Source organism: Augochlora pura, chromosome 10, assembly GCF_028453695.1.
Source record: "Augochlora pura isolate Apur16 chromosome 10, APUR_v2.2.1, whole genome shotgun sequence".
Taxonomy (NCBI): domain Eukaryota; kingdom Metazoa; phylum Arthropoda; class Insecta; order Hymenoptera; family Halictidae; genus Augochlora; species Augochlora pura.
Genome location: NC_135781.1, coordinates 8,627,765 through 8,644,039, shown reverse-complemented (window position 1 = coordinate 8,644,039; position 16,275 = coordinate 8,627,765). Strand labels below are relative to the sequence as shown.

The following is a 16,275-nucleotide window of genomic DNA, read 5'->3' as shown; positions in this document are numbered from 1 at the left end:
GGGGGGGGGGGGGGGGGGGGGGGGGGGGGGGGGGGGGGGGGAGGTTGTTGGCTCGAACGCGCGATAAACAATTTCGCTCGGCTGAAATTGTCGACGTTTCGCTAGAACCTTACGAAATACGATTGAAATACGATTAAAATACGATTTATATTCTCTTTTAGACTATCCTAATCTCGATTCGAATTTTACATTAATCGAACAACGAGGGCGGAACGATAAATGGCTACTTGCGGCTTGTGGCAATTTTGGAAGCCGATCGGTAGAACGAATTCAAGAGGAATGGCTCACCGCAGAACTTGTGCTCCCCAGAAATACCATCGATTTCTGAAATGTCTCGAGAAAAAAAAATAGCCTAGCAGTTAAGTTACTATTATTATTACGAGAACATCAAGGAATCTAGTTGCTCATCGGCCGCGCACTGATTCGGATTCGCGTTGTCGATGAAACGATTCGTAAACTTTTCCCCTTTTTCGTGTTTTCGTTTTGCTACACCTGTCGCCTGTTAACATCGAAACGTTCTACAACGTTTGTCTTTATTCTCCCTCGTGTTCTCCGAAGACTAATAGGACCTAAACGCTTGTTCCTACGGAATCGTTCCCCGCGTACGAGGACACCTACGGTATTGACTTTCGAAAAAGAATTAGTACGCCTTTTCGAGGAAAGCATTCGAACAGGGTCGAGGGGCTTCGTCTACCAAACACTTGCGCGCACCTCGCGCGATTCTCTCGGATCTAAAGACGAATGGCAGTATGTATTCGCAGTTACGCGTCAGAATGAGACAATCGTTTTCTCGCTAGACGATAGACAAATTACGCGTTCCTCTCTTTTTACCTATAAATAAATACTATACTTTCTACACACTGGAATACTTCGTCGGAGTACGTCACGAAAAACCTTATCTGTTACCTTAAAGGGTGGAAGAGAATGAGGCAAACAAACAAAAAGGTAGTAAAAAAAAATAATAATAATAATAATCGTAATAATAGCGATCGTAGTAAAAAAAAAGAGAGAAGAGGTTATGAATAGATTAAAAAAAAAGATAATAATAGTTAATAATTAAAAAAAAAAAAAAACACAAAGAAGTCTTTACTCGGGAGTATAGAGACAGATTAGAGAGACAAATAGAACGGTCCACGGGAATATACTATCGTATCGACAGCCTTGTGATGATTTTGGTTTTATCCCGTCGAGCCCACCGGTCGTGCCCAGACAGGGATGCGTTAACTATCCTTTATTTATAAAAATTCCTCTTCGAACACTTACGAACGAAGCAACGTCGCGGTCGCGCCATAGTTTCGGCGTCTTATAGCGAACACAAACAATGAGACCTAGAGTACGCTAATACACGTGATTGGAAACGTTTAATTACAGACTCGCAAAGGATCGACGAGTAACAAACAAAAGAAACCGGAGAAAAGAGAAAAGAGATGACGTGGTGGTGGTGGGTGGTGAACGTTGACGATGGTGATGAGACGATGACGATTGGTAATATTGGCGAAATGATAGAAGAAGGAAAAATTAGATGAACAACCAGTGAATTGTCGAATGGATTCGAACGAAACAGAGCGCGATGGCGACGATCGAAATGAAGACCGATGAAAGAAGCAGCACCAGAAACCGTGCGAAAATTCAAAGAATAAACCGGAGAAGGGGTGTCTCGGGAGGAAGAAATGAAGGACAGAGTTAGAGAGAGAGATCGACACGCTGGGAGAAAAGGGTTGCAACGACCCAGTTCCGGCGTGCCGTAAAAAAGGCGTCCATCGTGAACGAGGGCGCCACTAAGAGCTAAGCTACCGGAGATCATTCGAAAACTGTCCACGGGAGTCGCAGCTAGCCAATTAAGATGCTGCGATCCTCGGCCTATCGATTATCTACTTTAATTATAAACGTCGACTTATCACTGAATTTTATTATTTTAGTTTAAATCCTCTATACAAATACAAATATGCTGCTCCCCTCTCGCGTTATCGTGTCCTCGCTCGGTTCCCCTACCTGCTCAATATCGTATTTGAATAATCATCGTGTTCTCTTTTTCGTCATTTTAGCTTTTTGGAATACACTGAGAGAGAGACTCCTCCCTCTAGAGATACTTTCTATATACAGACGACGTTCGACCGTCGCCACGGACGTCGAACGATCCCGATCGTCGAGCCGATCAAACTTGTCGGACACGCGTCTCCAATCCGGAAACGATCGCGACGCTATAAGTATTCCCCTCTCACCGGCGGAAAATTAATACACACACACGCACACTAAACGGTTTGGAAAAAAAAAGAATTTCGACAACGCGGTCCCGCAAAAATTTCGCTAAAGTTACGCGCCGATTTACCTCGGCCTTGGTAAGCCCTCGCGCTCGACGATCGCCGACCGTTTCGCGAGACGACATGGCGACGATTGTCGTTATATCCCAGATAGAGTTCTGTCCTGCCTGCGTCGGCTAGGTAACCGCGTTATCTACAAGCACGTCGATATACTTCCTACCGACGGGAACGGGACAGACAGGCGTACCATTTTTTGTTCGTCAGAAGACGGATAAAAAGAGAGATCCAGCGAAAGAGAGACGAAAACAAAGAAAATCGGAAGCGAAACGATAAACCCGTGCCCACGTGTCTCCCGTTCCCGTAATCACACTACTTTATTTAATTCTCTTTATTTTATATCCGTAATGAGATCATCATTTGATTATTGGGTTAAGTCCTCTTTGGATCTCGTCCTTAGCTCCCCGTCACCCTCATCTAGACCCGTGTCGCGATTCGCTCGCCGTCACGAATCTCTCGGTTCTGTTCTACCGGGACAGGGCGAGCAAGTCTTGTCCCTCTTACCTTCACCATGACGCGAGACTGGAGGGCGAACGATCGGCACACGGTCGAACAAAAACAGTCTGTTCGATCATGTCCGCCGCGCGACGAGCGAGACTGCACCTGGAACGCTCTAAGCCGACGTCTGGCGCGGATCCTCGCGGATAAGGGCCGGGGGATCTATCGCGAGTCAGCGGATCTAGATGAAACCGAGATATCTGTCGGTGCGCGTCGCGGCGAGGACCGCGCGGCTCCTCGAACGTCGATCGAGCCAGAGCTACGCAGACGAGAGAGCGCGATCCTTTCGATCATCGAACTGCTAAATATAGGAAACATCAAATGGTAACTCCGCCATCGGGTAACTCTGACTTCCGCGACCAACGAGGAACCGACAAGTTCCCATTCTCGCCGCCAGCTTCGTCGACACACCTTGCTATTATTGCTCGGATTTTAGCGGATTCGGCGCCTTTTGCGGATCCTCCGTTCTCTCCCGAACGATCCTGGACGAAGGGCCAACCACGGAAACGGTTCAAGTGCAATCTCGTTCGCGTGGCGTCAAATACACACATACATAGAAAATACGTAATCGTAATGCAGATCGTGTTGATTGTTGCGGTAGGACGTCCTACGGGGACCGTCCAGGCGGAGCCCACCGTTCCGGCTCCCCATCGGTCGGCAGACCTTCGTCGCAGCTCCGCAGGATGCTGTACGGACGCTCGTTCTTTCTGCAATTCTCCTAGCCGTGGCATCGATCTTGGAAGAACTTCCAGAAGCGTCGCAACCCTGAAGAGGAATCCCCGACGGGCTGGAAGGACCAGTTGCCGGTTCACCGGCTGACAGAGCGTCCTCGCGGCCGTCTCTGGTGCCGTTCCAAACGTCGATGATCATTCTTCGAGTTCTGGCATCGCCTTCGTCGCCGGCGGCGACGACACGACGAGACCGTAACATCTATCGAAGACGGGAGACCAGCCTCCATCCGAGGTACAGAGCCACCGTCGTCCACAGAGTCTCGCGCAACGGCGCCGGGATCAGCAACGACAGAATGCTGTCCGTGGAACCGGAGTTGTTGTTATTGTTGTTGCCGCCCGCGAAACCGGGATTCAGCGCTGGCAGTCTTGACTTCTCGATCTCAGCGGCCTGCAACATGCAACGTAAGCGCAACCGTCCGTCAGTATACACCAATTATTATAAAACATGGGGTGGAATGTTTGACGAGATATACGAAACTGTCATGATAGCTAACTGGATTTAAAAAGTTTAACAAATTGTCAAATTTTGCGGTGCTGAAAAGGAAAGACAAGATTCTTTTGAATTACAGCTTTGATATAATACAATTAAATTTTAAATAGAATTTTCAGTGACTATATTGTATTTTACGTTTTCCAATTATAAATCGGTATACTCGATCAAACGTCTTTTAGGCATTTGCTGAAGATTTATCTAAGGTGTCTATCTCATTTTCTGCATATTCACGCCATCATTGCTGTGAATAAAGCCTTTGTTCTGTTTAGTATAGTTATTAAATAGACCAAGATAACGAATAACGATAAAGACTATTGTAGCCGGAGATACAGTGCGTCCATTATAGTAGAACTCAGCGGTGTGAGCTAAAGTGTTTTGTTCCTCGTTTGCGATATCTTGGAGGTGAAATTGTCGTGCTCCCGGCGGGAAGAGTCAGGACTCGGAGAAGGGAACAGGGAACGTAGAAAGAAGAAGCCTTCGCTCCTAATTGGGACTGTTCTAATTGGACGGAATTACCGTCGATTCGACACTCCTTGCGGCTAAGCCTCCGGCCCGGCGTGGAGAAAGCATCACGGTCTTTTTATCGAGTTCCCTTATCCCTTCGAGTTTACACGAGCAGACGATACGCTCGAGGGGTAGAACGACGCGATTAAAGTCCGCCGCCGTCTCTCCCCCGGGACTCGTTTCCACTAGCGCGAAACACAAATTCGATGGCAACGCATTAATACCGGTTAATTGTCAATTAATTTCTACTTTGAAGAATTCCACGGATCCTCACGGTTCGCGGGCTCTCGACTTGAAATCGATCGACGACGACGCCCCCCCCCCCCCCTCCCCCTGTCCCACCGGTCGGCACCCTTCACAAAAGGTCTCCATTATAACTTCTGCGAGCGATTCATTATCCAATTAGTCATTAAGGATCGGAAACCAGCCCGACGAAGACTATCGATATATACCGTCAACGAACCCAATTGTTCCCGTCCCAGCAGGTTCGTCGAGGAATTATTAATTCCTCGAGGAGGATTGAATCAAGCCCGCATCGTTAAAATATTAATCGGCCCGAGATCGGGAATCGAGATCGATCCCAGGGCTATAAACCGCTCTCTCTCTCTCTCTCTCTCTCTCTCTCTCTCTCTCGGTTAATATTTCCCGCCAGCGATCGTTTCGGTTTCCTCGCATTCGGCCGGCGCGCGCGTTCTCTCTCTCTCGCTCGCAATCAGTGTACGGGACCGAACACCCCTCTCCGCTTTGTTTCCTCGATCGCACCCCCGGGGTCACGGGGACCGCGCGACTTCCGATCCTCGTTTCGTCTTAATCCACTCGTGGTGGCCGGACGTGCAATAATAAACGCCCGAGAAACGGGGAAAGCTCAATCTCCGAGCGAGAAGCTTTTATGGGGTGGTCATAATATCTGGTCATCTCGCCGGGTTCGATCTGCCCCACGCCTCCACTACACCGACACGCCGCTCGTATTTCCTTCTACGGTCGTTCTGTGTACAGAGACGGGAAAAACACTCGGTCCGCCGGCCAACACGCAGGGGGGAGGAGATTACGCGGATATGCTCGAGGGTGAAAGCAAGAGGATCCAGAGGAAAGCGTCACATTAAGAAAGAATTATGGACTATGGACTCTCCTCGTGGGAGTCCTCCTCGTCAATTAATAGTGCCCCTTCTATCTTCCCGACCGTTCCTTGTTCTTTCGCTCATCGAATCTCCTTTCACGGCACCTCCCACTTTCGCCACTAACGACGACCCCTACCTCATGTATCACTGATTTGGATATATACTATTTTATGTCTTGATGATTCAAGTGACTTCCAAATTTATACGATGTTGAGATTCTAGGTTACGAATTATATGTGAAAATCACTTTAAACGAATTTATAAATTAAAATAAGAATGCCTAAAGAATGGAATAGTTCGAAACAGTTTCCTTGGTGCGGACTGCCAAAGTTAATGGAAGACCGCAATCGATACAACCGCGAGACCACTACTGTCAAAGTCTCAATATATAATTTACGAGCCGTGCTTGTATTCGTTCGATCTCGGGTACAGTTTACCAAACTAAACGACATCGGCAGTCTCCGTAGACCCGAAACGATCCGTCTTGTCGTTTCCCTCGGCAATTCGATCCGTTTACAGCTGTTCTCGCAATCTGTTTTTCGGCCGAACCGTTTTCTCCACAAGACCTGGGCGTGATGCCTGTGGAGTCTGTTAAGGTGTCACGCGTCCGGAGCGTTTATCGAGCCACCTGCGACCGCGGCGCACTCGGCTTTTGCTCGCGCGTACTTTCTCTCTGCCGACACTAGGCGTATGAAAAGCTGGCGGTCGGGTTTTATTGCTCGGGGCCCGGAAGAGAACGCCCGCTTGGGCAAGCGGAGAGGTTTCGCTCCGCGCGCTTCGCCGACGGTAAACGCGAAATTTATTCGCGACCGGGTCGCGGGGGATTACGGTTGCCAGGCCGCGCGGTGCGAACGTTAATTATTCGCACCCGCCTTGCCGGTTGCCCAAGAACAAGATTGCGCGTATCTTCTTGGCCGTCCTCTTGGCCGTCTTCTTGCTCGTCCTGCGCCGCGTCCCAATTGCCGGTTCTGTCCGCGTTCGGTAACGCGTTACCCCGGTTGACTAATGGGAGGATTAGCGCCGCGCCGGTACACCCCTTACGCATCGCTGGCAAACCTTAATTCACGCGGTTTCGCGTGCTCGGATTTAATACCTTGCGCGCGCGGCAGATTCAGAAAGTATGTTGCGGATTTAATTAAATATCCCACGGCTGTGCTAGGCAGCCTTCGACGAAACACGCAACCCTTCGCGAGACTCGACCGGAGAACAATGCCCGAGGATTCCTATTCGAACTTGGATTTTCTGACGTTGATCTCTTCGAGCAGTTTAGTAACTTACTGTGTATGGACAAAACCTTTCAACCGAGTAATTTAACTGTGTAGAACAATTTCATTTGATTTTTATTCCCCAGTACTGGCTGGTAAATGGTATAACAAATCCGAACATATTTGATTTCTATAAATCCATTTTGTAACTCGTACACGTTTTCGTTTATATATTTCGTTTCTGATTCAATACATTAAAATCTGAATCATGCTTTTTAATACGTATTGTTTATTACTGCACGTTGTTCATCTGTACTAATGAGAATACCTTTTAACGTACCGAAGCGTTTAGCAATAAGTAATTATTCCCCATTCGATTAAATTACTAACCAGCCTCTCGGTGCATTCGGAACCGCGTGCTCGAGACTTTTAACAACATCCTACTTAGCGCAATCGGGACTTCGTTAGCAAAAGTTATCCACGACGACACGGCCGCTGTATTTATACAGCTTTTAAGATATCCTCTCCGATCAAACAACCGCTACATTACCGATTAAACAACTTCTCGCTAATATTCTTGAAAATTACTCGAACAGATAAGGGGGAAACGCGGCGTGGACAGTGTGGTCGAGAGGCGGCGAACCAATCCGGCGACCTATTCTTATCATAAGTTACGGATCTCCGTGGAAAAAATCGCGGCAATTACGTGCACTCCTCGCGATAACCATTACACGGCTGGCCCAGGTGTGCTGGTACGCTCCGGTGGAACGACGCGGAGGATAAATAAATGGCTCTCGGTGTTTGCGTGGAAGCGAAGGCAGCCTAGCGGTCGCGACTACTGGAAACCAGGAGGGATTATTGTGCAATGTAATTGCGCTGCTGCTCGCCGTGGAAATGGCCGATCGGGTCGACGTTTCGTCGGGCAACGTAAGAAAAAGCCATTAGAAAACGCGGGTCTGCGGTCGTGCCGTGGAACCCGGCCCAGGTAGCAAGTGCGCAACGCACCGTGGAACCGCAACCGACGATAAAATCCGCGGGGTATGGATTCAAGAGGCGCGAGCTGGAAATAAGACGTAAACAGTGGAAAGAGGAAATCTGGATCGCGTGCTGTCGGACCGGCGATTGACTTTCTTGCGATCGTCCCCGGACAAGGAACAACCGGTGATGGTTCTTCGCCGAGAAAGATCCGTTATGCTACCGAGGGCCTAATGTATCAATTTGCGCGTCGGCCGATCGTTTAAATAACTGATAAATGTCGGCAGAACGTTTCATTAGCCGCGCGCCGCGTAAATTACTCCCGGTTCGCGGAAATCTGTGTTGCACTACAGTCCGAACGAATATTTTATCCTGTCCGTGGCGCGAGCAATTTTCTAGCCTCCGAGTTTATCGGCGGCGCGGTTCTCGGTAAAAGCATCACCTCGATGTGCAGTAACTTCTACGGATGTTCAACCTCCTCGCCGTTATTTTCGAGATGCTCTAAACACAGACGAGAGAGACTGATACGAACAACCTGGCCATTTCGTGAACGATATTTGGAAGCTAACATAACGTTCTGAACTCGGAACACAAGTTTCCTTAAGGCGGCAATACTTCTCGTATTTATATTAACTTTAATAAAGATACTTGAAATATAGATAGATATTATTAACAAATGTCATTTCTCACTACGCGCTGCCAGATTAATTACGAAGAAAAAATACGGCATGGAATATATCAAAAAATGTCAAAGTCCGAATAATTACTTATTTACAAAGCCATTATTCATCTTTATCAATTTTTACGATAAATCCTTCTTTGAATGTATTCGTACAGAATGCTGTTGTCGGAGGATAATGGAGGTTCTCCTGTACGTAGACAGGGCTATTTCGTATGCGCAAGATTGCGGAAGCCTGCGCGAACCGCGAAGAAGATCAATGAAGAACGGCTCGCGAGAAGTAAAGAGGCCGGGAGAAAGAAGGGGGGAGGGCTGCGATTGCACGAGATAATTGAAGATAATTTGCTCGGCCCGTGGCCACGGCTCGTGCTGCCATGCCCATTTAACTTTCACGTAAGGGGATGTGACCACTTAGCCGTTACATGCTCGCTTACTCTCCATGCATATGTAAAGCGGTGGCTTCCCATGACGAATGGGGAAAGACGGGGATCGCGGTCGTAACTTTCGCGTGACGGCGCGTTCTCCAATCGGTTCAGCCTCTCCGCCTCGATCCCAGAAGTTCGCGTTTATGAGGGAACCGAGAGCCCGACATCGGGATCATCGCGACAACATCCGGTAAAAGCAGTTTGCGCGACAGGCGTATACTCGATTGGCGCGCAGAAACGCGGCCGGAAACACCTGTTGTTGCCTGTGATGAGGACAGAGACGAGGGGCAAAAGTTTTCCCCGTGTCGTTGATTCCGCGAGGTCATGAAATATTAACGAGCGGCGCGCGCTCGCGCGCGCTCCGAAATTGTTTCGCGGCGAAGTTCCGCGATGAATAAAGGGTCGGGGGGGGCCGTTACGGTAGACACGGATAGGCTTTCCAGGCAAATTTCGAAACGGTCGAAACAGCGGTTCGCGATTCCGAGGCGCGGCGAAGTTAGCGTCGAGGTAGATACAAAGCTGCCGGGGACGACTGACATAAAACTGGCAGTAAAGGACTGTACGGTAATATCGTCTTCAGTTTCTATTCCGTATAAAGTGACTCTAAGACGAAGTTCCGGCTTTACGATCTTCCCCTGTGTTACGATCGGCCGCCGCGCGTAACGCTTCCGAAGGCACGTATCAAGCTCCGCAAATATAAAAGTGAATGGGGAAAAGGAGCCGGCGATAAGAGACAAATCCGCGTCTACATCCGGAACGCGGTGAAACAAGACGCGCCCCGACGGACACCCGCGCCGCCGTCACCGGATTAATCCGACACGTCAATTCCCCCGGCAACACGGAGGGTGGATCCGCAAACAGCGGAGAGACCCCCGGAGACAATACCGTCGAGAATTCGCCGCGCGATTCGTATTATCAACAAGCCCGTCCTAGGGTTACCGAATCGTGGAACCGATCGGCATCGGATCTCTGACGATCCGGTCGGCTCTAAGTAGACGCTGGGATTTCTTCAATTTCACGGATCCATTCGCCCCCCTTCAATTACCACCACTTAACCAGCAATAATTAGACGTTCCTGGATTGGGTATCACGCTGGCGAGGATCTTTAAAGCGAATAAAGTCGAGACGGGATAAAAGAGAGGAACGCCCTACCATCGCTCGCAGCCACATTCTCTCTCCTTCTCGTCCCACCCCTAGGGCTCGTCTTTCTCTCCCTCTCCCTTCGGCCTCGTCCTCCTCCTCCTCCTCCTCCTCCTCCTCGTTCTTGCTCCGCAGCCGCTCGTTCGGCTTCTCTCTTTCAATCGGGCACGGCAAATCACGGGGAATCTCGTAAAACCGTGAAAGGACTCTCCGCTTTTGTCGTCGACGCACAGTGAAAAGAACGACCGACCGTAATAATCGTCCTGGGAGAAACTATCCTTCCCGCTCCGGCCGACGCGGATACTATTGCGACCGATTGCGTTGGGGATTAGTTCTGTTTCTCCACCGGTTAAGTGTCTATTACCGGCGCATTGAATCTTATAGCTCGATCATTAGCGCAACACATTATATCCAGACGCGTATCCGCCGGCGTTATTATCTTTTTCCCCGGTCTATACAATTGTCTCTCGAAAGGAATCGCTCGGAGAGCATATTGACCCCACGCAGGCCAGACAATGTAAGTGTGATCAAACAGTTCGTACAATATGCTTCTTTATCGAAAAAAATCTACTCATTCACTTAACTTTATTTTGCCTCATTCAACGTAATCCTCGTCTGATATAATGCACTTCTCGTCTTTTCGTCTTAACGTCTGTTCTAGTTCAGTAAACATCTTTGTAATTCGTTTTCCTTCCATCTTTTTAATTGTATAAAATTTTCGTCCTTCCGTATCGCTCTTATCCATCTTAGAAACAAAAAGGTTACACCATGCTATGTCAAAGATACCATCACATTACCGTGTTCATCTTTTGCCAGAAATTCACGAGCAACCAATATCGAGTAAGTTCGGTCGTTGTTTGGTCCTGCGTGAGAAAATATGGAGAAACATCCCATGCGTTCCTTTCACCAGAAATTAATCAATTGCATAAACCTTTTCGATCGCACCTGGTATTGCTGGCATCCGGTGCGAGAGCCTGCGCCCGTTTCTCTCCTGTCATCGACGTTTTCGTAATCCATTTATGATACTGACGCAACGAATAGAAGTCTCGACGCTATGGAGATAGAATCCTGCCATAAAATCAAGCATTCCCTCTCTGTCAGCTTTCCTGTTATTCGTCCTCGCCGGTCCTCTGTTCCGAATACAGTCGGGCAAACAACGGAAAATACGCGCGCGTCGTAAAATCAGTGGCGCGTCGTTTCGCTCGCCGATACATATTTGATCGAGCGTTCCTCTCGTGATCGGGAGGCCAGCGCCAGTGATGAAGTGGCCGGTCTAGGGGCGCGGAGGGGGTCGTACACACTGGGAGCGATACTAGACGTCTTAACGGTGGCGAGTGGATATTTATTGCGCCCGTGGGACAACGACGCTGCCGCCGATATAACTAAATTCGCGTTTATGGCCCCGGCTGACCCACTCCAGCCGCCAATTTCTCTCTTTCCGCGTCGAAAGAGAGAGAGAGAGAGAGAGAGAGAGAGAGAGAGAGAGAGAGAGAGATGTAGCTCCGGTACACGGTGCCACGAAACGAGAGATACTGAATCATTCGTGAGACCATTAAATCGTCGGTATCGCAGACCGGGGCGCGCGCGGGCGCGGGCGCGGACACAGTCTTCCGGCGAGATCGATTTTCCGGAATTGGCTGCGAACAAATACGATGGAATTTTCGATCGATCCATCGATGCCGCGTGAAATACGGGCCCCGGCTGCAAATGTACCGGAATGTTCCCCAGGAAAAAATGCTCGACGCCTCCTGGCGCCCGGGAATTCCGGGTACGCCCGGCGCGAAATTAATTTAGAAATTAAAGGCATAAAACGACGCGCGGGCCCAGGCATCTGCGTATTTCGGCCGGGTTTTATAACAACCGCGATACAAGGGCGGCTTTACGACGAATAAAAGGCATCGCGGGGGACGACGAGAATAGTGACAGGCGGCCGCGAGGCGAGCATGCTACGCAATTATTTTTACGCCGCGCACCTTACACCTGTACTCCTCGCGTCGTAAACACTTTGCGATACGCCGCGTCGGCTTGGGAAAAAAAGGGAGCGCGGCTTGGAAAATGTAATGCCGCGCGATACTCGTTCCCGGAAAGTTTTACGGTGGGACCCGACGAAGGGAAAACGAAAACGAAATCATTCTCTATTTACCGGATTTTACGCCGCGCCCTCCGAAACACCATCGCATCCACCAGACTTTAGTACTCCATTTCGGACATTACAATTTCACTTGTTTACTTGTTCGGTACTAAAGTGATATTTGTAATTTTTCTAGTAGCGCTAATTTCTAGTAGAAATGTTACTCGTAGTAGAGTAATGAGCCACTTATTTTGAAAGTGGCCCGCATTTATTTAAAAATTCAGACAGTTAAGAATTTCGCATTTCAACACAAAATATATTTTGAATCAGTCTACCTATTAAGCATTAATATTTGTCTACCTTTCCAAGGATAGAATTCTACAAGCTTTGCTAAAATGAAATTATATACAACTTAGAAATCCAAATATTCAAATGGATAGCTCAATGTTCTCGGAAAATGAATTTATTGTTATCTTTGTGTGCGTGTTCAAAGTTCCATATACGTTCGAAGAGCGTGCACTGACCTTGGTCTTGGATGCATGGAAGTCGTCGGCGATGTTCCTGAGATTGGCACCCACGCTCGCCCACTGGCTCTCGTTGAATGCCTGGCCGAAGTGGCCGCAGCAATTGTTGCAGGTCGGCTCGCCGATGGGCCCCTTCTTCACGGCTCCGTTACCCTCCGAGACGAGCCTGCGTCTTCGCGGCCGCGGCCTCGGGCTGGGCACCGGTGCCTCATCGTTGCTGCACTCCGGAAACTGGAAGGCAGCATCCCTCGTCGGGCTGCTCGGCGCGGACACGGTCACCTGGGGCGTCACGGCCGGAAGCTGCTCGACCTGCTCGACCGCAGACAACACTAGGTCTGGCAGCGGGAGACGGGACAGGTCCGAGTCGATCAGGACCACCGGATGTTCTCGGGATCCGAAACCGTCGCCGGCTCGCCGCGGCAATCGATCTGTCGTACAAAAAGAAGAATTTGTCATCTCATTGGGAACTCGAAGAGCTTCGTTGTTAACACTAGAAAGACGGGAACTTGAAGACGGGAAAATGACTGCTTTTCAGCAATATAGGTATAACGCACATATATATACCGGAAATGAAGAAGGGGGCGGGGGGCAACAACAATGATTAATAAACGCATTTATATGTTGTAGAAAAAATCACAAAATTATAAGAAGCTGTGTCACTATTTACATAATTATTTTTCTAATTGAAATTGAAAAGCAGTCAAAATGACTTGCTTAGGCAATCTAGTGTTAACCGATTGAGTGCATAGGGTCTTTGACGACGAGAAGTAATAAATACTAATTTGTTATTCAGTGCTTTAACTCTTTGCGCTGCGATATCACTGCATTGCTTAATACTTGTTTGCGGCTAATAAATTCTTACGCGAGATAAATAATTTATATCCTTAGTTTGTATTGGTAGAATTTTTCATTAATTTAATATACTTGAATAACATCCATATATAGTAGCCAATGTTCAGTTGAAAATAATGTATCGTTTAATTTTAATTTATACTTAATTTTAATGTGTCCTTATAATATTAAATTATAGAAATATGAATATTCTATTCTTATTCTCAGTTTCGTGTGTGACCTATTCCTTTTTATCATAAACGCATAAAACAGCGCAAAGTTTAGTTTAGTACAACTTTGATGGGTAACGACGGTAAGTTTCGTAATGAAAAAATAAATCATAATTGAGTCATTATGAGTTTACGAAACTACGAACCTATGAACTAACAGGTTGGCACTTTTAGTTGTCCGACATTCGAACGATTATTCACGTTTGCCGGATGATTAGACACGGGTCCGTTTCTAGAAACGTTCCATCGAAATTCCAATTTACTAATAGTCAGTTCGATTCATTCGTTACATGGACTAGGTCCAATAAGCAGATCAAAGTTGATCCAAGGAAGCAAGGTGCACGGGCAAGAATTATTGCATGAGGATTTTTTTATCATCGAAAGCATTTGTCAGTTAAGATAAAGAGATGTAGTTGCTTTCCAATAACAGCTAACAATGAACATAGAACAAAGAACATTGTTTATAGAGAAAATTACTGTGTTAGCGAATGTAAGCGTCGTGTTTCACGTGCAACATTTACAAAATTGTCTTTCAAGAAATTCGTCTATTCTTTCGTACTTAATCGAACGGTCGCTAAAACGAGCAAGAATACCACCGAACGCCAATTTCATGAAATTGCCAGTTCCTTATAATTTCTAACATGATTTCCCTTGGATTTTACAATGGCTCGAGGAGAAACGCAACGTCGTAGCAACCTGCCCGATCGAAATGGAACCAACAGGAGTACGACTCCGGGTAAAATAGAGGTTCACCTTCACCGATCGCAATATTCGATTTATCTCCACTAATCAAAGTCTTTCTCCAGCGACCAGAATCTAAAAACTTCGACGGGATACGCGCGCGAGCGCGCGCGAAGGCGAAGAACGATTGCAAACTTTCACCTGAACACAAAACTGCGAGCGCCGTCCGCTCAGCCTGGAAAAATGCTACGGGACCGATTTTATTCGCTTGTAATATCTACGCGGGCTCTGACGAAATCTACCCGACACGCGATACCGTGTAACATGCGTCCGAAGGCTTTCCTCGATCATCTTCTAAAGAGCAAGTTCGCCGCGATTCATCACCGTTTCGATCGCTCCGAGCGATCGTTTCTCTGCCGGCGAACGGGGGAGAGAAAAAAGAAACAGCCGCGAATGCACGGTGCACGCGAGAGAGCCGTGGATCAACGAAATACGTATCCTCCGTGCGATTCGCATCGAGCGTATCTGGATTCGCCATCGATAATTAATCGCCGCGGAGAGGCCGGCTCCGCGTTGCGTCACACACAATGGAAATGCTACGATCTACGCACACGCCGAGACGGCCGCCGCTTCGCGTATAAGGTTTAATGCCACTGGATAGACAACGGCCTCTGGTGCCCTGTAATGGCAACGAGCGACATTGTTGGCTAATGATTGTCTGAATTTACAACGACCGATATACCCGGGACAGACTTCGTTCCGCGGTTTCGACACGTATCGAACGCTGCAACACGCAAATGCCCGTGGCACGCACCGAGTCACGCGTTTTTTCCCGCTCGCCAATTGGAGCTGTTCAAGCGGGATATACCGTCATATCGAGCGCGTTCCTCCGCGATGAAAACAAGCGTCAAACGGTCTGCTCTCGAACCACGTCCGGTATCTAGCGGCCAAGGCGAACGTTTCCTATCAACGGGCCGCGGCAGACTGCCTGTCTCGTCGCGGAACGCGACCGAGTCGCACGCTTTTATCTACCGCAGAAGCACGAAGAAGCGCTTTTTTGTTCGATAAGTCCCGAGGCTGCTGCTGCGTCTCGCGTATGCAACGCGTTTCATGCCGACAACGCAAAATAACGACTGCGCAATTCAGCCCGAAAACTGTGCGTCTAGACGATGCAGTCGTTTTTCCACCATTTTTCATAGTCGAATCTCCTGCGCCCCTCGCGGGCTGTGGGCGATCAAATTTTCATCCTAAAGAGTAGTATATTGGAGGGTTTCGCTTTTTCAACAAAATTCTCGATTTAATATTTTGCCAATAAAAAACGAGATCTCTATGAGCATGAGATTTGAAAGCTATCAAAAAAATGTCAAACAATTTTTTATTCTAAACGTTACAGAATCGTTGTTTATTTTCTCATGGAAGAAGGAAATAACTTGTATTTCATTGAACAATGTTGCGTTTGTCAATAAATGTACTTTTACAATTTTCTGAATTCACTCAACGTAGAAACATATAAAATACTGTTTATGTAATTTTGAACGTAAAAATACAAAAGTAAAACTAGCTTCATGAATTGCAAAGTAATCGATTTGAAATAAGTTATAATTAATCGAGAAAATAATTTCAAGGTTTCAATGATCAGCTGTTTTCTTCGTTTACTGATGCGCCAACGTGAAGATAATAATATGTTAAACATCGATTGCGTATTAAACGCTAACACGAGATTGCTCGATTTCGGTACAGAAGTGATAACTTTCGTTTAAAAAAAAATCCGGAATCTCCGCAATAAACTTTATCGTATTGCGTAGAAGCATGAATAATAGCGACGGTATCACTGACTCATCCTTCGACTCCG

At 47.7% G+C, this 16,275-nt stretch overlaps 1 protein-coding gene across 2 annotated transcripts in view; it reads right to left on the bottom strand.

Moving 5' to 3' along the window:
* Nucleotides 1-18: 18 nt before the first annotated feature.
* LOC144476273 (uncharacterized) overlaps nt 19-16,275 on the bottom strand; it is a 29,144-nt gene continuing 12,887 nt past the window's right edge. For both annotated transcript variants that reach the window (XM_078192982.1, XM_078192983.1), the window contains 2 exons: nt 12,682-13,109; nt 19-3,935 (listed from right to left, as the gene is read on the bottom strand). In XM_078192982.1, coding sequence (XP_078049108.1) covers nt 3,747-3,935; nt 12,682-13,109 — 617 coding nt within the window. In that variant the 3' untranslated portion in view covers nt 19-3,746. The remainder of the gene's footprint in view (nt 3,936-12,681; nt 13,110-16,275) is intronic.